A 24,788-nucleotide genomic window follows, 5' to 3' on the forward strand; every position below is an offset into this window, starting at 1 on the left:
TCTCATCAATGTATATAAATACCCGAAGGGAGGGTGCATAGAGGATGGACCCAGGCTCTTTTCAGTGGTGCCCAATGACAGGACCAGAGGTGGTGGATGCAAACTGAAACATGGGAGGGTCCTGTCTGAACATCGGGAAACACTCTTTACTGTGAGGGTGACCAAGCACTGGCTTAGGTTGCCCAGAGAGGTTGTGGACTCTCCATCCTTGGAAAGATTCAAAAGCTGTCTTTTGAATTAACAGTGACATTTCTTCTAAAACTTCTTCCTTCAGTGCTGCAAATTAAACCACAGGGACAGTGCAGGGGCAGGGGAGACACAAAGGACATGGTCCCAAGCAACTCGTCATGCAGGACCCTTGCTTGTGCAGAGGGGTTGGACCAGATGACCCTCAGAGGTCCCTTCCAATCTCAACCATCCTGTAATTTTAAGCTCGAAAAGAGCCCAACAACATTGAGATGGGACAAGTATGCTCTATTTATCCTGAACCAAACCTGCTTCTGTGTTAATCTGAAATTATTAGCACAGTAGTTATATTTATTACTGAAACATGACAGACATGGAATCCATGACTAATGTCAACAAGCACAATTCTTTTAGTTTAACAGGAAGACAAAGTGAAAACCAAAAGGTGATTTGACTGGAGATGCTGAAAATCATGTTAGGAAAAAAAGCAGTTTTAGAATTAAAATAATGTGTATTTTACATGACGCATCTGCTTCTCCCTGGTATTCTTTCCTATGAGTCTGATCTTTTTCCTTTTTTTGAAGTTGCCCAAATGCAAGGTAGCTGATTGAAGAATATAATTCAACTCGGTGTATAAAAACAGTGATGGCAAACATAACTGAAATTATTTTTGAAACAAGATACTCTTTTTTTCACATTAAAGCACTTTAGATACTCGAAATACAAATCCTCAAAGATTTCTTCTCATGAAAACATGTAAAATGTCAAATTATTACTTCTACTTTGTATGTAGAAAATTAAACATTGTTATACAGGCAACTAGAATGGACAAATGGTTACTCAATACTATGCCACCTGTGGAAGGAAGCGTATGGTAATGTAAGAAGATTTTATAAAACTCTGTAGCACAACCATGAATGCATTTAGTGTTAGCAAAATCTAGGGGTAATAAATTTTTTGAGCAAGCTAGACCAGAGAAGTGCATTATATAAAGTTGCTATGTAGCTCTACGTTCTGTTGTCAGAGACATTAACCAATGCATAATTGCATAAGTTTTGACATTTTCAAAAGTCAATGTTAAACTCTGAAACCTGTTCCCACACAATAGAACAATTATTGAAGGATACACACTAACTAAATTCAAAGGAATACTGTAACTTTAACTTAATTTTCTTCTGATAAAATATTCCACTCTTCTCCACCAAAAGCTTCTCTCCCATCATAGCATGTTATGGGAAGGAAAGTAAATACATAATTTATTTTAAAAATACACATTTCATCTTACTACCAGAAAGAGTCTTGAAGAAAGATGTGGAATATCCTGTTTGGCTATGCCTATACTAGTACATTCAACAGTGCCAGGGAATGCGTCTCAGCACTCAGACTTGACTGTCTACACTGTCAAACTTCTGGAACAGACTCCAGTATGGTTTTGGCCCATGCAAACCAGCACTTTCCCAAACAATTCCTCAGCATGACTTGTGGTTAGAACAGGCTAGAGACCATTCAATACTGGCAGCCTTCACAAACTACCTTGTTTAGAAGGTTTAAAAGTTTAATAGTATGGATGTGAGTGGTTCTGTACCAGCTGTTCTCCATGTCAAATATTTACAGGCATGTTTAATTTATTAGTATAGACACAGACATCATGTCTAAGTCATGGAGTGAGTGTACTTTGCACTGTGCTAGCTCTATGGATCTGCTGGAGGGCAACACTGACCCCTCCTTCTCATCCACAGGAAACTTCAGTTCCATAGGAATGGTGCATACCAAAGTCCATACACAGCCAGGATCTAGCCTGAATACATATACTGCAGCTCAGGAACTGGGAAGGGCTTCTGGGTCCCACAGTTTAGTATGTCCATTATGAGATGCAGGCATTTCTAAATCTACTTACGAGTCAGGGAACACGGCTACTGTGGAACAGAGTACTGTTGGCATAAAAAGGACACCTCAGTAGCAGAAGGAGCAGAATGGTATCTGCCATTACTCTTACACGTATAGCTGAAGGGAGGATGCTTTGGGTAATGACCAGGCATGCATGACAGGATGGTGACAGGCAAAGACAAACACTATCCATTGCTGTCAAGCTTCTTAACTCTACGCATGCAAACAAAACTTACTGTATCTCTGCTGCCTGACATAGCCCTTACACCCTTACTCTCAAACTCCTGCATAACTGCTGCGTGTTTTCCAAGCTTTCAGAACTGACGATCTGTGTGAGCTGCATCACTTGTTAGGATGCACTTTAGCAAAACTCCCTCATAAGAACATAACACTTTAAGCCGTTACAAGAGCCAAACTTGTAGTGACACAACAGATGTGCAGAGGAGGAATGCAGGAATGCAAATACTCTGGTTAGATCAAGTTAGAGATTGATCACTGTGCTTAAGCAAGGGTCTTAATCTCTTAATCACAGGACAGTAGTATTTATGAATTCTCACAAACACAGGGTATCTGAATTCATTCAATTCCTTTTTATTTATATTTATGTACTTATTTAATCAGGTTATCACAGGTAAGTGACTAGAGGGAGCAATGCATTGATACTATCCAGATACTAAATAACAAAACTTCTCATACTTCCTGAAGAATTAAAGTTTAAATCAAAATTATGACATTTCTGACAACTAAAATTAAAACATTTAAACAAAGAAACAGTGATAAATAAAATTTTCAGAGTAATTAACCAAAAACCTGCTAGAATGACTGTCTAGAGCAATCATGATAAGCTGGTTAAATATTAAAGCTTTGCTGCCAAACAACACAAGATTTGCTTTCCAACTAGCAGTTACTACAGTAAAGCTTTCAGCTGTTTAGCTTAAGGAGCTACCGAGACCCCCACAACAGCCCCCAAAACTCAAAAGCTATCACCACGTTTAAATGGTTCAGCTACAGGTCTGAGGTATTGTTTTCAATAAAATGAATTAACTGTCACATGAGACATGACAGTAACATGCCAGACAAATAATGGGATGTGCCTTTTGTTCTTCAAGAGAATTCTAAAGGTTAATGTGTCTCTAACAAAGGTAAATTTTGTTATTTTTATCTTTTTAAGATATCTTCTAAAAAAATGGCTTCCTATTATATTAAAGATGGACACAGCCTCAAGCATTCTTATCACAGCAGACTAAAGTCAAGCTAAACACTCAATTCCTATTATAGCATTCAATTGAATCAAAAATGCTTTTTCAGTAAAGCTGCTATCTCAACAGAGAAACCGTCTTCAACAACATAATGAACTATCTAACTAAATATTTTTAAGTTAAAATGTACAATAATATACCTATCTAAACTGGGTAGTCATAGCAGGCAACATTTGACTGTATCTAGTACTGGAACTTAACAACTTCAATTACATATACTATCAGCTTTCCCTGATGAGGACAAACGGTAGGGTAGAATGTGGACAGATTTCATAACCAGGACTTCTAGGCTTCCTCCTCACTCAATATCCACGTAACATTGCCAACAAAAATCTGATTATTACAAACCGGTGTAACTTATCTTTTTATTATCTCCATTCCACTGACAGAAAATCTCCTAGAAAACAGTTAATAATTTGTCCAAATGCACATCAGTGTTCGAACTGGAATCTAGGATGATTCCAGCTTTACTGTCAGTCACTACTCTTTCACATGCTATGGTTTCCCTAAGGTTCGCATTTATGTGTGCACTTCAAAGCATGATATATGCAAGCAGACACAAAATACACGTAATATAGGTTATCAGTGATTTTAACATCAAAGATGGCATTTTAAAAGATGAAAGCCTTGATTAAATGCTACATCAAAACAGTATCATTAGCAGTACTTTATAAATTGTTTCTTTTAATACAGGTACTACTTCTAATCAACAAGCACACACAACCATTATGCTGCAACAGAAAACACCGCTGGAATGTCGTGATTATGTAATGAAGTGAATAAATAACTTACACACTGACCATGTAGAAGAAATTATAAGTAAACGGAATGTGTATTAATTACCAAAAGTGTAAGTTAGCAAGGCTGTCAGGAATATAGGCTTTGCTAAGTATATCAGAACATCTCAGAAGCAACAACCTATATAATAAAAAGCCTAACACAATGCTAGCTCATTGGTTTGAAAAACTCAGATAGACAACACTACTCATACACTGTAGCAAAGCTTTCAGAAACTCTTAGCAACGCAATGTTTAGATGATGTCCATTCTTTTCAAAATTTCTAAATTAGTAGCATTCATATAATGACATTATTTCTCAAACTTTTTCCTTCAGTGCAGGGGAGACACAGAGAGGACAGCACGTCTGTGTACAGACAGTACAAATGCCACCACCTTACCTGCAGACTGAGCACTGTAGAGGGAAGGATCAACTAGAGGAATATTTTGAGGAGCAGGCTGAATGGTGTTACTTGTCACTGCTGCAAATCAACACAAAAAATTGGACTTGGGTTATTTTTATTTATAGACTTTAAAAGTAAGCAGACAAAATAAGAAAATAGAACAGGAAAGCCTAATGACTCAGTGATTTTTAAATGAAGCAGCTGATAGCTTCCCAATTCTGAAAGTTTGCAATAAGCAATTTTAAAACCTTCACTTCAGACTATGAATGTTTTATAAAATAATATGGAAGAATTTACAGGCTGTCATTTATTTTATCAGTACAGTACTTCACAGAAATTTAATTTCAAGCATTAAAAAACCCAAGAAAATACAGTCCAAAAGACACTGGTTATGCTACAGTATTGAGGAAAACCTGCTAAAGAAGAGTAGGAGTAAACTTTTACATATGAAGTCTAAATTCTGGCTTTTAATATCAGAGAGTCTCCATTACTGTATTTTTAAAGCCCCATGCCTGCCATCTCACAATTGCAAACTATCTTCTTCCTAATTCCTTCGAAAACAATTGGTAAGAATAAAAAAGCTAGCTAGATTTAAAAGGACAATGGTGATACTAGAAGCAGCAGCAGCACTTTATGCTGTGAAGCATTCTTGTATGTGTGTTCACACTTCAGACACTCTTATTTGCATTAAGCCAAAACTATATTTTTGCAGTTTGTCCAGAACATACCAGATTAACATAAAGTTATGTCTACATCATCTGTTTTGTAGGAAGATGGTATAATTACTTATCTAAATGATCTGTTATTTCATGGAATGATTTATGGTGATAAAACTATGTAATGCAAAGAATTCATGTATTCCATCAAGGTACATATTCCACAATTTTTGGATCTGGTAAAACCAGAGAGCTAAACACTTATTCAGGCTGAATGTAAAAACACTCTCCCCCTCCCAGAGCCAAAAAACCCCACCTATCTGTAGGATTTCCCTTTGACAAAGCTGGAAAAAAGAGCACCCTGAACTTTTCATAGAGTGATGCTTTTTTAAAATAAGAAAGTAAAAGGAGGAGCTGTGTGACAAAAACATCTGAACAATCAAATGATCATCAGAATTCAAGAGCTTTTAATTTTTTAGTCTTATTAAACATCATTATAAAAAGGCAACATCAGGTGAAAAAGTTGTATTTACAAATCATGTAATACAACTTCTTTTTTTTTTTTTTTTTAAATATAGCAACTGTTGGAAGAACTCTGGGTTTTTAAGAACTTGGTTTTGGTCCAAAAATGACAAAGCATAAGAAGAAGGCTGTCGGACCCAATATGTTTAGCAGTAGGGACAAGATTTCCATTAATAATACTGTTTGAGGTCAATCACATGAAAGTACTTGCATGAGAAAAGGATCATAAACAAAATAGAAGAAAAGTATGAATGGCACATCAGGCATGACTGTTATAGTGCTGCTGTAACAGTTTCAACACTATGATGGATATGTTCCCACATAAAGAACAGAGGTCAATCTGCACAGGGAAAGCTAAATATGAAATGAAATAATAAAATTTCACCTATCAAGAGAAGGATTCAAATGTTGCTATAGAGTATAGATGTTGCAATGCATGATTCTAGAGAAGAAAAAAAAACATTCTGTCTGTAGGAATAGTTACGCTTTCAGTCCATATATCTCTTCTGGAAAAGTGATCCAAAATATGAACTACATATTTTTTATGTTTTTATAGTTTTAAAAATATTTCTGATAGCATTTTAATGATGTTAATTTATGAAGTTGCTTCTGCCACAGAATACCTACATTATTTTACTTTACATGTAATGGAAAGAAGGCTAGAATTTGCCTCTCAATAAAGGCATGAGTTTTTCAGGTGTGATTCAGACATACCTGTGTTATGCGGTACTTCAGCTGGAGTGTTGGCTGGTGCATGGGCACCTGGTGGTATATGTATGCCAGTATAATTACTAGTTGGTATGTTGTTAGCTTCATACGTAGATGATGATGTTGGTTGAGTTGTTCCACTATGGAGAGAAGATGACCCTGCTTCTTCCCTTTCAGCATCTGCTAAGATGACACAGAACAGGAATTACTGCAACTCTTCTCTACAAACGCTTGAGAATTTAGGCTTTCTTTTAAAATCTCCTTTCAAATGTGTGTTAGTAGAAAAATTGCCACTAAAGTGGCAATAAAACATTTGTCAACTCAAACCACCTACGGCTGATCTGACAAAGTGAAAAGCAACGTAACATAGGACAAAGATCTAGAAACTCACATACTTTCAAAGATCTCTTCTATTTAAATTGAAGGACCATCTCTTTACCGGTCTGACTATAAGCAATTTGTCTCATTAGTACAATCCTTTCTAGTTTCATGTACTTCATCCACAGTAGTTGAACAAGATACCACAAATATGCAGTAATCTGTATTTTAATAAATACATGAACCAGAATATAGAAAACTGTATTTGCCTTACAAATTCTGTAAAAGAAAAGCAGTGCCAATCCTTCCACCCAATATAAATTAAAAAAACCTACAAATAAATTAAAAAAAAAGGGGAACTTTGGGAAGTAATACCAAACAAGAAAATGAAGTGTAGCTTAGCTAAGCCATAACTGTATCTAGAACAGTTAGAGTACATAATGCACTATAAGAATAATGATGTTCAATATATTTCATAGCATGTACAAAGAACATATACGTTATTTTTCAATCTAGTCAACGTTCTTAAGGTTCTGGTCTAGTTTATTCAATGTTGCTTTGAAGGCTAATGGTCCAATTTTATTATGCTAATGACACAGTTAATTTATAATATAGTTGCCTTCTGCTCCTTAATTTGAATTCAGTTCATTTTAAAAAAGCTGATTTTCTTTTACTGTGTATGTGCTCGTCTGTATTAATAATGTCAGGCGGAACAAGCACAGTTTTGGGAAAGGCTTTGATAAAAAACAGTTCTTGAAAGGGACCAAAACAAATATGGGAGCACAAAACTTGTATGTGTCCAGAGTTGGCAAAAGACACGTTTTATCTTTATGAAATCCATACTGATCTTCAACTATACAGGATTATGTGTTATGCAAACATCTCTACTGTTTGATAATTAAACAGTCTACTATTACAAATACCAGATTTTTTTTCCCATGTAAGGTCCTCTTCCTCTCAGAAAAAGTTCAGGTATTACCTTTACTAAAAATAACTAAACACCTTCTAATTCACAATACTATTTACTACAATAAAAGGCTCTAATGCGGAGTAAAATCAGTAGTATTGTCATTAGGACATTTTTACTGGATTTTAATAAATACTCAGAGAATATATTTTTGTCTTATATTGCAAAGTTGCAGTAGTTTAATTTCATTCAGAACATCCAAATACTAATAAACAAAATCACAAATCCCTCAAATTCACAGTCTAATAATAAGAATCTTTATTTAAAGTCATTAAAAAGCAAAGAAACCTAGAAGCAAAGTTCTGTCAGGAGCGTCAAGCATTGCTAGCAAAATGTAATATAAAAAGACAGAACATGCTAAAATTTTTGTACGTTACTCTTGAGAAAATTACTTTCACTTGCTGCAACCAGTAATTCAGGCTGTGGTTTTATGAAGCTATTTGTGACAAATGCAAACAAACAGTTGTTTCCAAGATCTCTGCAAGGCAAAGGATATCTCATGGTACCAGTTTTTCCTTTGCTGTATTTCTTGCTAGGAACTCATATTGCAATATCACGTGGCTAACATGCATGGAAATAAAATTAAATGTGTTAAAACTGGCAAAAAAAGGAGGTGAGATTCAAAAGTAAGCAACGAATATGCTACCTTTTAAATAATAATGTAATGACAGGAATAAGCCACTGGTTGAATGCTGTATTTATCAGTGTTTTTGGTGTTAACTAAAAAAATTATTTTAAAACTGTTGCAGAAAATAAAATTTAACAAAATCCCAGAGACTGTACATAAGAGTAATGAAATAGTTACGCACAACACTCATCACGCTGCCTGAAAATAAGGCTGCTCAAGTTTACTTGTAACCCTGTTATCAATGTTTTATAGCTTGGTCAAATTGTAGCCATAAAGTTGGATTTTCTATGTTGGGTGTCTGCCTGAAGCTAGTAATTTGGGAAAGCTGTTGTAAAAATTACTAAGCCACTTTTGAGAACGAGGGTGTGGGAGAAAACTTGCTTTCACTGTACTTAGTATTTCATTTAAGAGAAACTACCTGTAAGTTCTTGCCCAAACTTAAACCATTAATACATTTATTCATTTTTTCTGTCCACTCCCCCTTTCTGTTGCTCTTACCTGGCTATTCAGTTCCTTTCTGATTTCTCTTTCTCTGCACCAGGACTTCACATCCCATATCTACAACCCCATGCCCCATAATTGTGTCTGTCCTGCACCACCTCCCAATCCTCTCTCCAAGACATTCTCTGTTTCAGCTTCAAACTTCCTTGCAGTTCATGGTCTCTACTCACTCCTATAAAAGTACAATGTTGTAGGCGACACTGCCCATGAGAGATATGAACCCAAATGGCTAAAGTCTGGCAATGTTATTAACAAAAAAAGCAACAAAAACAAGCATGCTAAAAGTGCTGACCACCCTTAATAACAGTGCCTATACGAGGCAAATTCACAAAAGGGTGATATATTTTTTAATCAGGCATATGTATCAAGAGATCAAGCTCAACTGTTTGATTTACTCATTATGTGATTGGCAAATGTTAAACTGTATTAAACATAAAAGTAGCTTTGTTTAAATTCTCTTCGGTGTTTAAAGTGCCCACATGTCATCAAAGCATTGCAGCTACTCTTTCTGCAAAGTAAACATTTAAAATACTCTTTATCAAAGACTAAAATGGTTCTAATACTTTGAGATACGCGCTTGCAAGTATTCGTGAACAGTTTTAAATATTTAGTATTAAATACAAAGATTTCAGGCTGCTGGAAAAGAACATTTTGGTCAACAAACTGTTTTTAAGTTCTGTGGTTAGAACATCAACAACATTATTGAAAAACAAATCTTTTCCAGGGAACGGGAATGAACACTAGGAAAATCAGAAAATTAATTTCTCAGAAAACAGCAATAACCCCCCCCAACATCAAGAAATGGACTAAAAAATCCATGAACTCTTCACACACTGTTCTTTCGACTAGCTGGGACTATACAGGTTTCTTGGAATTCTGCAATATATATGTAAACTACATATTATATACTGCAATGAAAGTGGTGACATTTAATGTATTTGACTACAGCCATACTGTGACCATTTAGGAACTTTTTCCTATTTGAAATCACATTTTTAGTTTTTTTCCACTAGTATAAAATCTTGTTGGATGACCTAGGACTACTGCTAAGTGACCTTTAAGTGTACTCTAGGACTCATATTCCAATTGCATTAATAAACCAAGCATGTAATTTTAAGGTTTCCATGGTGGCATCCTGACAAAAGCATCCATAAATCCAACAGCAGAACTGCATAAAGCATGCCTATGTTACTGTAAAAACATCTCCAAGAGTTACAGTATGGTTTTCAAGAATCACAAAGAAAATAACACTTCGGAAAAAAATGGTAATTTGTCAAGCTACAGAGACCTAGTTTCACTCTGTTTAAACAGACTTTTTCCACTTGCAAGGGGAGGAAGAAAATGAGCAAGCAGAAAGGAATGGGGAAGGTCCAGTCATACATTCAAACAATGCTGCTTTTCTTCTTATGATGCACAAAGCAAGAATTGAGACTTTTTTTTACCAATTCTTCTAATAAAAATTAATTTGCATAAAATTTTTGTCTTGATTGTGTAAAGCATTATAGACACCTACACTATTGGAGGTAATTTCCAAAAATAAATGTCAAAAAGTATTTTTCATTTCATTGCTCAGAAAATAAATGGGTGTGAGAAATTCTCTTACTACATGAAATACAATTCAATAAATAATTACAATTACACATATTGCAAGCTCCCTATGAATAAGAATGTTAAAATTCTGGCTCACTCAGCGTTAGTATCCCTTTTAACTTGCATGTAGACACAACTCGTTAACAAAAGCAAGTCTCCACCTATTCACACTACCGCTTGTAATGACCTGCAATGAATAGTAAGGATTTGAGTAAATTTTGTATGCTACTTTCCCTCCTACAACAGATTCTTTTGCAGCCTTGAACAAGTCAGTTACCTTTGCCTCCACATTAATAAAATGAAGAAAGAGTCTATTTGTTGCTGCTGAGGAACAATTATTGTTTCTACACAAGCCGCATACACAGACTCTTAGCAAAAGGTCTGTAATCTTTGCTTAGTAATTCTGGTTTTACAATTGTTCAGAATTCATAATTAATTTCACATAATCAGGTGAGCTTTGTAAACATTACCACACTATGATTCAGACCACTAAAGAGCACTCATTTAAAGCTAGAAATATTTAATTGGGCTATTCATTACACTCACTGTAACAAAAGCTTTTTCCCACGTTGCCTTCTCCACTAAATTATCAAACTGGTGCAATTTGACTTACGAAGACGTGGAAATGTTTGCAGCTGGAGTTGCATCATAAGTCTCTCTTGCTACAGCTGCACCAGGAGTTAAGAAAACTGCCTTGAAAAAGATTGTATGTTGAAAAAGAAATTAAGTTTGCTAATGCTTCGCTTTAAATATAGCTGTACCTAGATTGGAGCATATTTCAGTGGGTAAGACAGTTACTCCAGTGTTTAGTTTTGTAGGGCGTCTTTAGGTAAGGAAAGCATAATAACAAGAATAAACAGGTAGCTCTGAAATCAAATTGTATCATACTCATTATTTATTCACAAATATTTGAATTTACTTATGTTGTAGTGTTTCTAGAGTATTAATAACCAAACAATATTTTATCACGAAACTGCAAAGAAACTATAATTAGCACTCAGGCTTTTAGATACTTTTGTTTACTTTTAACAAAATAAAGGCTAACAATAAAAAGGGGTAGATGTTTGGCACACATTCTCATTAAAAAAAATAGTGATGATTTATTTTATAATTTTTCTTTTTTTTTTTTTTTTTTCAACTGTAATGGTGCCCACAAGATACAATTTATAAGAGAATTCACTGTGGAGAGCCACTTTTCACACTTTTTTGCCTAAAATTGAACCTCAGCAGCACTCTTACCTGGCCCTCTCCCCTTTCCACCCGTTGATTCTCTTTCCCATATACAATCAAATGATTTTTTTTAAGAATCATAAAAAGGCTGAAGGATCCCTTGCATGTTACCTGATCCAGTTCCTCATTCATAGCAGCACCAACAGAGATCATGCTGCTCTGGGCACAGAATGGCTGAGGTTGGAAGGGACCTCTTGAGATTATCTAGTCCAATTATCTGTTCAAGCAGGTTCAGCTACAGCCAATTGCCCAGGACTGCGTCCAGCTGGGTTTTGAATATTTCCAAGGATGGAGATTCCATAACCTCTCTTGGACTCTCTTTTCAATTTCTGACCACATTCATGGTGAGTATCTTTTTCCTAATAATTAATCCACATTTTCCGTGTTGCAACCTGTGTCCATTGCCTTTGTCCTATCACTATGCATTTCCAAGCAGATTCTGGCTTAGATCTTCTCTGCACTCTCCCATTAGGTACAGTTTAAAACAGCAGTAAGAACTCTCTTTAGGCCTACTTAACTTCACCTTGTATGCCATATGCTCCAGTTCCCATTTGGAATACAACAGAAAACTCTCATACTTTAAGCAATATACTACTTTCTAACAAACATGGGCTTGGAAGGAGCGAGTAAGACTGCCTGTCTTCTACTTCCTTATACTCTGCCCAATGTCTGACAAAGGTGGCATGCTAGACAGCTTTTATTCATGCTACTTTGTCATTTTCTATCTTCTGCTGTACATTTGTTTTCTGCTAAAGAATCAGCTAGCGGCTGCCAAGTGGAATAGGATGGTATACCTTACTGTAAGGGCCATCAGTTTAATCTTTCTATAAACAGTAGGTCATGCCCATGTTCCTCTTTCTTCACAGATGAACAGGAAGAAAGCTTCAAAATATGAGACTGCATGATGAAAAGATTGAGAACCAGAAGAGAAGCCAGTTTTCTGATGTTTTGATATGCTTAAAATAAAAACAACGTGCAGAAAATTACAAGCCTATTCATAACATATTTGAAATTACAGGTTCAGACTTCAAAATTTCCACTGAACAGACCCCAAACATAAATGAATGGAAACAAACAAATAATTACGTGTGTGTGTGTATGTGTGTGTGCACACATGTGCAAATATATGGATCATATGTATTAACACATAAGATCACAAAACTTTATGTAGCAAGGACGGCTTTATGTAGCCAGTCCCGTCCAAGGACGGGATGCCATCCAGAGGGACCTGGACAGGTTGGAGAGGTGGGCCTGTGTGAACCTCATGAGGTTCAACAAGGCCAAGCGCAAGGTCCTACACCTGGGTCGGGGTAGTCCCCGGTATCAATACAGGCTGGGGCATGAAAGGATCGAGAGCAGCCCTGCTGAGAGGGACTTGGGGGTACTGATAGACGAAAGGCTGGACATGAGCCAGCCATGTGCGCTGGCAGCCCAGAGGGCCAACCGTGTCCTGGACTGCATCAAGAGAAGCATGGCCAGCAGGCTGAGGGAGGTGATTCTGCCCCTCTACTCTGCTCTGGTGAGACCTCACCTGGAGTACTGCGTTCAGCTCTGGAGCCCTCAGCACAAGAAGGACATGGAACTGTTGGAGCAGGTCCAAAGGGGGGCTACAAAAATGATCCGAGGGCTGGAGCACCTCTCCTATGAGGACAGGCTGAGAGAGTTGGGCTTGTTCAGCCTGGAGAAGAGAAGGCTGCGGGGAGACCTGATTGCAGCCTTTCAGTACTTAAAGGGAGCCTATAGGAAAGATGGGGACAATCTTTTTAGTAGAGACAGCAGTGACAGGACGAGGGGTAATGGTTTTAAACTAAAACAGGGTAGGTTTAGGTTAGATATAAGGAAGAAATTCTTTACAATGAGGGTTGTGAAACACTGGAACGGGTTGCCCAGAGAGGTAGTGGAGGCCCCATCCCTGGAAACATTCAAGACCAGGTTGGACAGGGCTCTGAGCAACCTGATCTAGTTAGTGGTGTCCCTGCTCGCTGTGGGGGGGTTGGACTAGATGACCTCTAGGGGTCCCTTCTGACCCAAAACTTTCTATGATTCTATGATTCTAGCTCTACAACTAAACTACCAAGTTAGATTTATCTCTTTTGTATTGTAGATTTGTTTATTGATTCTTCTTGGAAAAATTTGTTTCATTAAATTCAAGCTTAAGTTAAGAGATACACGAGCATCAGCTGAAGTGACATTTATTCAAGCCACAAAGTCTCATATACTAGCTCAGAGGAAAGTTTCAAATCATTTAATGATCTTAGTTGTTTCATTACGTGTGAAGGATTATCCATAGTGGTTACTGTCATTGTGCAGAATTAGTCTGATTTAATTTGCATAATGAAAATACCCGTTCCAAAGACATTCTATTTCCATAAGAGATTCACAATTAAAACTTGTATTTCAAGCTTTTGTACTGACTGGAGAGGAAAACGAAGAGACCCCTTATTAATGAAATCGATTGCTATCAAAAGCAACCGGTGATATACAAAAAGAATTAAACATTCATAAAGCATTAAGCATAGCAACCCAGTGAACAATGGAAAAGTAAACAGGTGAAAATATTTTGAAAGTTAATTTCACAATTACATGCCGTTTTGATTTTGATATATTTCACAAATGCATAATTTTTTGCATGTATTTCACTTTTATCAATAACTATAAAAGCGTGGTCAGTTTATACAAAGAACAGTAATACTACTATCTGCTTCAGCAGTTTAACATAAAAAGTTCTGTAAGTGATTTTATTCTTGTGTGTTATCTGTGAAGCCTCTGGAACTATACTTTAGAAATAGGTTGACATTATAAAGTTTAGAAATATGTCAGCTCTGTTGGGACTGTTTAGTTATTTTTAGTAAAAATACACACAATGTCATAAGAGAATGGAGCTGTCTTTCTCAGAATAGGTTAGGATGCGATCAGTGTGCTCTTGTAAGAGTCTGTTTAGCACATGTTCTGTTACTTCATGGAGAGGCTAGCTTGCATGCTCACAGTGGTGCTGTCTCTCTTAAAAAAACCTCTAAATTACAAGGTTTGGATACCCCTAACATTTATTACTAAAGAGCTCAGACTTATAAATAAGCAGCAGAATTTAGACAGGTCTGAATGCATTAAATAGAAGAAAGTAAAAGTTACAGTTTAGGAGGTTTTAAACAATTTGTTCTGATAAACATTCATTCTGGTAAGTGGGTGTCCTTGGAAATCAGCACTTTTTATCTGTTAAGGAGGCAACTTCAAGGAATCCTGTACTGGAAAGTCAGGTAGCCAGAAGAACACTGGGGGGTAACTAAAAACATGAGGAAAAGAGGGATGAGTGAGAAAGCAGCAGGAAAGCCAATCTAAAAAGAGTAGACCATAAACCTGTTTTTAAAAACCACATTATTATATGGTGAGGAAGGGGCTGTCTCACAATCAGGTGTTTGCTTTAAAGTTGAATTCACCTATGACCAATCCATTTTCAACTCCTATTTAACTTCCGAGAGAGGATGAACTAAGAAAGGGATCATAACTTTACAGAACAGATATAAAAGAAGGACTGTGGGTAGCCTTAAAGAGATGCATGGTTCTGGCCCAAAAGGTGACAATGCCTTCTTAGAGAGTAGCTGTATTCAAACTAATAATCTTCAGCACAGAGGAAAAAAAAAAATCATTAAATAAGTCAATCCAATAGTAAGGTCCAATAAAAATGACAGTAGGAGAAGCAGAGAAGAAAAAGCAGAAGGCGGCCTATCGTGAACGGAAACAGGGAAGCAGTGCCTCCTGTGGGGTACTGTGCGTACCACCATTTTGGTCTTGGCCCAGCCCTCTGCTCTTTTAAAAAGAAAAGGGAAACACATACCAAAGCTCTCTCCTTCCATTCCAATAGGCCCAGGCTGAGGAATCTCTCCGTTCTTCAAGCAGTTATGGATGTACGCTGCCTTCCACCTGGCATACTTCCTGTGCTGGGCGTTCTGGGGAAGGGAAATGGGCAGCCATTTTAACCAGTCACTTCTGTCAATTAATGCATTCAAAACAGAAATATAAGCAGGTTTTCCACCGTGAGAAGAGATTATAAAACGAAAGTGCGTTCTCTGCTATGATTTGACACTACTTTAAAGATAAACAACACGCGAAATTAATTGGTGAATTTAAAAAATATTAAAAAGAACAGCTCTAATAGGATCTCAGCATGGAAGGAAAATGTGGAGATCTTCAATTAGTGCAGCATGTCAGGAAAAGGAAACAAAGTATACCAGGACCATCTAGGTCCTAGAAAGCACTGTGTAGTAATTACTGATGTGAAATAACAGAGAAAACTTTCTATCTCCAGAAACGTAGATGATTATTTACTTTCGATTTAAATATCTGAAATTTAAAATACTACTCCTGGTGATCAATAATATAACATCTTTTCTAATTATATTATTTTACATCTCAAAAATATGTTTAAAATCATGACTACAGCAAGACTGCTGTAGCTGCAGATTAATGCACTGTGTGTGGGATCCATATATTTTGATTTAGTATCTTCATAACATAGCTAAAAATCAGATGAAGGATTTTAGTAATAACAATTGTAAACTACCTGCAAAGCAAGGTGATATGATAATAACAACTTTAAATAAACTGTTAACGACAGCTTTAATAGTTCAATTATTAATAAAAATAATCATACTTCTCAAAAAAATTACTATGTTGACAGTCAATACAATTATTTGCCAACTCTCATCTTCGGAAATGGTGTCAATACGAAGCAATAACAGTGGGAAGTGAATCTGCTGCTTGCCTTTCTGATTACATTTCCATTTCTACAGTGACAGTTTGAAACTGAAAAAATGTGGTAGTAACTTCAGTATTAAAAAAAAACACAACGTAATTTTTCACTATTTTCAGGTTCTGGAAAAAAGGAATTGGGAATTGAGGAAATGCATTTCACTTGGGTTTTCACAGATTCTTCTTTTCACAAAACATCAGTGTTGAAATAAATCACTCTATTTTGAGATTTTCCATGTAATTTTTTAAAGTTGTACCTACGAACAGTAAAGTATATTTCAGTACGTCAAAACATGAAATCAAGATTGACCACTTTATATGTCCTGGGACTTCTACAGTAGTGTTTTTTCAATCCAGGAAGAGTTCTCAATTGTTACAAGAAATCCTAAACTGATTAGGTAAATCAACTACTTTGTCAAAAGTTTTAAGAGAAACTGTCCTGAAAAGTCCTGAAAGTTATGAGGTAATATTTCAAGGAACAAGGCTGAATATAAACAGAGATGAGAAATGTGGAAGTATGAATGCAATAATTTGGCCAAGTGAACAATGCAGGTTGATAGTGTGTTTCACTTCAACATCATTACCTGCAAGGAACTGGTGAACGCAAATTTCCACAGGTAACGCAGTTCAGAAACTGAGGTAGAGAGAATAATCTCTCAAAGTCCTGACTGAAATTACATCCAGTTTTTGAGAATTAATAAAATGAAATTCAAAATTGTACTTCACAAAGTCTATTGCACCGTCATCTAGAACAGGGTAGAGTGACAGTATAATGGGTATCTCCAGCAGGCTCCCTTACTGATATTTAATACATTGTTATCCACCAGGACGCTCAGTGCAGCCCAGGAGAAAGAGATGGTCCTCCTTTTCGCAAATAAAATGTTCTCCAGAAAAAAGCCTATCCTGATTGCAGATTTATAAAAATGCATTCACTGTATCTCAGAAAGGAAAAGTACAATTGGAAAACTGGGCTTTCTATTAAATACTTTCTTTTAATCATCTTTCCTGGCCAGGTAGTGTTAAAGATGAATTCTTTTATCACTCATAGATACACCAGAAGCCACAAAATGCAGAAATACACATCCAGAGTATGGTACCTTTACAAAACAATATTATGCTAGATTTAACAGCCCTTACATCTCCCTCTGTTCTAATACTGCAGTTATTTCTTTGATAAAGCGTGAAGATGCTGTTGTGTCGGGTGTCCGTGTCCAGTGCTGGCAACGGTGGGTGGCCAGGGCAGCGGGGCCTGTGCGGAGAGGCCCCAGGGCTGCCCTCTGCCAGACATGGGCAGCTCCAGCGGACCCGCTGCAGGACATGGCTGAGCCCCACAGCCAGGCTGCTGGCGCCTCTGGGAAAGCATATTTAAGAATGGCCCAAAAAAACCCCCACCAAAACGCTGGACCGAGGGAGGAAAAGGGAACAGAGTGTATGATGTGTGTCATTACGCATCCCTGCAGCAAAGCTTATCATTCCAGAACTGAGAATCTAAATTTTGTTGCTTTCAGATTGTTTGTAGTATGCACTGCTGTCCCTTTTAGGAAGGGTGCCCTACTGTATGAACGTTACTACCAAAGTAAATGAAAGTAACACTACTATCACACAGCTTCTTACTGATCTGACATAGGCTATGTCTTGAAAAATACATCTTCCAGCAAATCCTTTTGCCTAGTTCTAATATTGAGATATGGAACATCCACTGTTTCCTGTGACACAATCCATTCACACTACCCAATGATCAATGACTCTCCAATTAAAAATACACTTATTGTTTACAATACCCATTTTCTAACCATCCAGTATCTTCCTTCTGCTGTTCAGTTAAAAGCCTTTTAATAGTTGATATTCCATACCTATGAAGGCAATTACATACTGAAGACACATGAATGGTCTGAATAATGGGAATGGATAGAAAATTCAGATGTCTTACTATATAACCAGGTGTCAAACTGAGCTTCCTTCAGGCTAACAAAAGCTTCTGCAAAAGTCTAAGACAGTCACATGTCATACTTGTCCCATCATTCTTCCATGTGACCCTGGATAAGCAAACTGTTGAAATGTAATGATGCTAGCCAGAAGTGCAAACTTGTTACTGTATTTCTTGTACACTCTCTTTTAACATCTTCTCCGATTAAACAGTCAAAATTATATAATTCTGCTTCTTTCCAATTACAAAGCACTTCTATCCTTTCAGCATCAACAAAAAAACCCCCACCTTCAGTAGTAAACACCACTGCTAGCATTCCACATTGACACGTATGTTGGGGTTGATGTAGCTTGAGAATTAGCACGACTAGGCTGCTTAAGCAAAACAGCATGATTTAACAGGCTTGCTAGAAAAGACAGCTAAGAATAGCCATTGATAGCAAAAACAAGATGTGTTCAAGGACGTGGAGGCGGTCTGTTGCTATTGGCGTTAGTGCATAGTTATCAATCATAAGGGAATGTAGAGCATGTGAACAGTGTGTGATTTATGTCTGTAGCCTATCCGATGTAAGCGTAATCGTGTGTACAGATATGGCAAATGTATATAACCGCAGAAGCGGGGGAATAAAAGTATCCGACTGTGCATCTTACCAATGCGTGTGAGGATCGTTCCCGTCCCTTCAAGGATGTTGAGACCTGGCACACGTATAACAATTTTTTCCAACCACAAGAAGGATTGCTTCCAGATCTCTGAGGAGTCACTGCATCAGTGCACTGTGTTGTGCACCGAATTCTTACTAAGGTGATTGTCTTTTCAGTCCAGTCCAATACGCATTCACTCTCTGGCTCTAGAACCATTCTTATTTGATATTGTAAAGGATGTCAGGGGGCATAGCAGCCAGTTTTAAGAGAACGCATGAGAAAGCAACCTTATTTGTGCCTCTTGATAGATGAAAACTGTAGATTGGTATAGTCCGAGTCTATGGAAGGTGTAGAATCTTGCAAGAACACTTGCCAAGTGAGTGTTCTTCTTGGACAAGACCTATCTTCAATAGCTACACTTACATTCCTCTGTGTCGTAGTATACAAGAAGCGCACCACTATCAAAATAATTCTTTTACCTTCCTTCCAATATTTACAAATGAAAGCAGACAGAGCAAATGCATTTTAAACTGAACAAATATGCCTGCATGTTAGGCACGCTTATCAGATCGACAATTTACATACAGGATGTCAAGTCTGTGAATTCCAAGCAGAGCATGGAATAGTTTGAGACCAATACAACAACAGGCTTGTTACAGGCCTGCAAAGCAGCAGAACTTTTCGTTTCTAAGGCATATTTACTAGCATAAGCGTGGAAGCCTGTAACACTCAAGCATGCGAGAAAAAAAAAATGTTTGTAGACCACCTGTGTGGATTTAGGAGTCCTGAGACATATTCAGCACTTCCATGATCAGCACTTGCTGATTTTGTCTCAGATTGTTTAGCATCGTTGTTGTTTCTTATTTATTTGTTAATCTTTGAAACTTGTCTTCATGAGTCAGTAGCAGCTTTCTCTAATGTTTTTTTCTTTTCTGGAAGTTATCAACTATACCACGACATTTTCAAAATGAGCTTGTCATTCAGGTAATTTAGGAAATCTCATTTCTAATTTTCAGAGCCAGGAACACTTTTTATTAAGAGTATCTTCTCCTCTATATCTGAGATTAATTCTTCTGAGAGGCACGAATAACAGACAGCAGCTGACTATGCATCTAATAGGAAAGTTTGCTTTAAAACAGACCAAGAGATTATTCTGGTGCGCCTTAATAAAAGTAATCATGGTCTTTGTTCAGCTTGTTTGATTTAAAAATTACCTGCCATAAACAGCAGTGTGTTAGTTACTTTCGCAGATAACTTCTTGAATTAAAACATTCATGTCCTATTGGCCAGACAGCATGCCATTTTTTATTAAGTAAATTCAAATTCTTCCAACTTAACATATCACCTTTTAAAAGCGGGGTTTATTGCAAACCCAAAAATACCTGTTCTAACTAAAACTGTGCACAATTCCACCTCAGTTACTTCCACGGAAGGTCTTGCTTGCAAGGTGAAAAAAGTGAAGATGGAAAAAGCCAGGAACTTCGCATCATTTTTCCCTATAATCATTCCTGCTTGCTCAATGTAATGCTATGTGTCTCACAGTAACAATCAGACTTTGCATTTCTAACTGATACTCAAGTCATGAGGCATCTTCTAAGAGGCTACAGTTATCTAGTATTTCATATACAATCTATTTGAAATTTTACCACAATTACTTATGACTTACTTATGATTTACTAACATGTATTTGACTACACAATTAGAACCTATGTTCTTTGAAGTTCATATTCACAATTTATAAAAACAACTTTACACAACTAAAACAGTAATTTGCACCTGTGCTAGGAATAGCAATCAGATAATAGACTGATATCCCTAACACTTACCTCTTCAGAGAGCTCCCCAAACACTGTTAGAACGTCTATCAGGAGACTTGCAGTATAAAAGGACTTTATCATGTTTCTGTAAAAAATAAAACATTTTACTAACTCGGTAATGTTAGTCTCTCAGGATCACATTTTTGAAGTTGGCATTTTTGATGATGCTGACTTATTTCCAGCTAATCAGAACTCACTCACTTTTTTCCTTTTCATCTGTTATTACAGAACTTACTTCACAATGATTAAATTTAGCAACAAATTAGCTAGTCTCCTGACTACTATGCAGAAAGTTTTGAGTATTTTTTTAAAGCTGGTCATCTGTTCTGCACTTAGTTTCTAGTTTGGAATGTTCAAGATGGACATAGGACATGCTATATTATCTTAGAAAAAGCCCAGCAAAGTCATTAACACGCTGTAGTAATTGCTGTAAATCAAACCACATAATGTGTAATCAAAACTATTTTAATGTTATTGGACAGTAAAAACTATAACAAGCTTGATGCCAAGCTCAATATTAGCCTGGGGTTTTATAAGGCTTGCCAGTAGGTGAGTAACCTCCTAAAGAACAGAAGCAGCATACCAGTTAATGTGTGAAGTTAAGAGACTTAGAAGTAGTAACAAATCACTTTTTCTGAAAAAGAAATGAATGCGTTAAAGCATAATTCTTTCTTCCAGTCAAATTAAAGAGTTTAGATATTCAACTATTTTGACCAATATCATAATTCAGGTAACAAACCCAAAGACTTTCACCTACTTATGAAACTGCCCAGCTCTGTCTTCATTGTCTGCATACAAAAACATTTTCAAGGCATAATTCTCCACATGAGCAGAACCAACAATTTCCTGAGTAATTGCTTCATTTTCACCAAATTGCTTTTTCATCTGAAAAAAGTTGAAAAAAACACATCCATTACCTTATTAGACCCTAGCAATTCTGCAATCTAATTCAAACACAAGAAGCTGCTGATATAGACAAAGCCAAGTACAATTTAAAAGAAAAAAGCAAAACACACCAAACATGCACTTTAATTATTTTACAAATTTCCAGATTCTAACATAACAAACGCTAAAAGTAGCACGCTGAAGAGAAAGCACGTTCTTTTGGAGGGACAAATAATATGAATAAGTAGTTCTGAATACCATCTTCAATCACAAAATACTTTAAAAAGCCCAAACCAAACAAAAAAAAAACCACGTTAAAAATAAACACAACTACAGTATTGTGAAGGAATAGCTACAGATATTTTTCATCTTAGTATCCGGAAAACCAAGCACTCTGAAGCCTGTGTCAGGATTCATCACAGCTGAACTGATAAAGTAATGCACGCTTTATAAAGGTACTATAGGTCAGAGTGATCGCATATCTTCTCTCTCGTAAGGTTATTTCACTGCAGTTCATTACATCTTTCAAAGCCTCTGTGCCCTACTTTGGTCTAGTGATCTATGGATTTACTGGAATTTTCAGTGTAAGCAGTGTACTGCTATTCAAAGACCTCTTTTCGAAGACGCTAGAGTACAAGAATCCTCAGGTTTCCTAATAAAAATCAGTAAAGCAAATAACCCTCTAACAGTTACAACAGGTGGATTTACAACTTCTGAATAGGCTTACTGTTTTCACATAAGGAAATCTCAGGTTATCCTTAGAGAACAAAAACAGGAACACTGCACGATACTAACCTGCAGCCCTTATTTTGCCAAAAGATTTAAAAACAATCTCTGAATGGCAGTTATTTTTCACTGTGCGTGTGAAGAAAACTTAATCATGCAGACTGCATTTCCATATTTTTTAGCTTGCTGCCAACCTTCTACTACATAGAGTGTTGCCAGAAAAGTTCCTTGATTTAAGTAGTGAAATATGAACTTTCCAAACAGAACTTCAAATTCGAAGACTTTCGTCAAACACATACTCTACATAGTTTTCAAAAAGTATTTGTTTTACAAAGTGTAAATGTTTTTCTTGTGAGTATACCACAATTTGTAAGTTGCAAGATACGTTAACTGAGATAAAACACTGAAGTTAATTGAGGAAGAAAATTATGCTTTATATATATATTTAACCAGTCTATATATATACGTCTTACACTCAGAAAGTAACTTATTATTCTAGTTGATCTGATGTTAAATGGAGAGGATTTCAAACGCACAAATGACACTAAGTTAGATACACTTCCGAAAATACTGAGGTTAGCCAACTTGTTTACTTTCGAAATTACCGTTCACACAAACTGTGATTCAGCACAGCAGTACTGATGTTTTAAATGATGACTCATAATTTGAACCTAAATTTAAGCAAATTTGGTTTAATTTCACTAAAAACATTTAAATGAAACAGTTACCTACTGGAAAAGCAAAACAACACAATCTTATGTAAAAGTGTTTCTGACAGAAATACTTGTTTTGAATCCAAAATCACTGTATTTAATTAATTCATATATTTGGAGTATTATGAAGTTTCTCACAAAGAACATATCTGGTAATTTCCAGATATATCTACAATGTTTTGTTCTTTGCTACTACAAAGTTCAGGATTGTTTGTAAGCTTCTGTCTTAACCTCTAAAATAATCAATTGTGTCAACACACAGAAAGCTGTGAGAAACATTTAGCACACAGCTGCAGTACCCCTTTGTGCCCTCCACTGGTTAAGGGCAGACTGAAAAGGGCTGCTACTGAATTACTGCAGAGGTCCAATTTCCCAATACACCCATACTTGCTAGCCCCAAAAATTCTGTATTAGATCTGCTTAGAAGTGCTCTCTCCATCCTTCCACCACTTGGCTACGTAGAAGGAACTTCAATACCTGAGCATCATTTGTCACTTAGACAATCTTACCAGCAACCGAAAGATGAAACCATGGGGTTTTGCTCCATCTTTCCAAATTTGAAACAAAAGGAGTAACTGAACACTGCAGACAGATTAGTTGCTGCAGTACCACAAGGGATACAACAAATTTTAACAATCCTTGGGAAATGAAGAGCAAAATCTTTTGGAGTTTTAATCTCATCTCTCCTGCCACCTCTCTTCTCTTTTGAACACGGACTCATTAAAGATGTCAAAATTTGAGGAAAAAACACACCAAGAAGTCTCTGTACACTGGATTTGCCGTTGCTAAAAATTAGAGATAAAACACAGACAGAAGAACAAGGTATGAAAAAGAGAAAAATGGTTCACGTTTCATTTTTTTCCTGAAGGCTACTGCACCAGTTTCACACAAACTCTTAAGGCATCGCTATGGCTAGATTTTGGATGGAATCAATACCGAACACAAGGACAACTGCTGCTTCATTTTTCAGTACTACTTTCTGCTTCCAAATGAGCACTTAAACCTTAAAATCCACACACTACTTCCATTGAGGCTATTGAAAATTACAGCATATGAACATAAACAGCCCTTGGAACTTAATCTGACCATCTGTACAATGACTTTACCTTTCTTTGTTTAATTCTGGTCTATTTCAAGTTCTTTGCTTTTTAATACTATCAGGTCCACTCAAAAGAGTGTGGCATAGCTATCTCATACCCACACAGATAAGACTGCTTACAAAAATTCATACTGTAAGATCCTCAATCTCTAACAGAGGGTACAATCAATAGTATCTTTCTCTTGTAGAGAATGTTTTAAAAAACTCCCTGGGTACAACAGTTTAGGGCAGAAAATTCAAAAGCACCCAAGGATAAGGCTAGCGAGTCCTGCAACAGTGAAAATAACCCTCACAGACTTCACGGAATCAAAGACAAATCAATTTTATAAGTCTTTTAGAACTCCTGAATTTATTTTGTAATGAATTATGACTTCTCATGAGAATATGTATCGTAATTTATGTTGTCTAAACAAAATCTTATGGCAAATATCTGCTGTATAAAATTTCAGTTATGCTTGTGCATGTATACACACACATAAAAATACATACACACATATAGCTTTACCTCCATTCAATCCTTCTGCCAATTTATTACATAGAACTCAAATTCCTACAGTATGTCTACATACAGAACAGTTGCATCAATGACTGATGACAGAGAA

At 36.5% G+C, this 24,788-nt stretch overlaps 1 protein-coding gene across 2 annotated transcripts in view; it reads right to left on the minus strand.

Moving 5' to 3' along the window:
- The window catches only part of VTA1 (vesicle trafficking 1), a 48,104-nt gene that overhangs the window by 7,703 nt on the left and 15,613 nt on the right, over positions 1-24,788 (minus strand). Inside the window, exons 3-7 of one of the 2 annotated variants that reach the window (XM_075413923.1) lie at positions 21,521-21,648; positions 20,773-20,848; positions 15,465-15,576; positions 6,405-6,578; positions 4,510-4,590 (exon numbers count right to left, since the gene is read on the minus strand). In XM_075413923.1, coding sequence (XP_075270038.1) covers positions 4,510-4,590; positions 6,405-6,578; positions 15,465-15,576; positions 20,773-20,848; positions 21,521-21,648 — 571 coding nt within the window. Of the gene's footprint in view, positions 1-4,509; positions 4,591-6,404; positions 6,582-15,464; positions 15,577-20,772; positions 20,849-21,520; positions 21,649-24,788 lie in introns of both variants that reach the window. The other variant, XM_075413922.1, reaches the window with a different exon arrangement.

Source organism: Opisthocomus hoazin, chromosome 2 (genome assembly GCF_030867145.1).
Source record: "Opisthocomus hoazin isolate bOpiHoa1 chromosome 2, bOpiHoa1.hap1, whole genome shotgun sequence".
NCBI lineage: Eukaryota > Metazoa > Chordata > Aves > Opisthocomiformes > Opisthocomidae > Opisthocomus > Opisthocomus hoazin.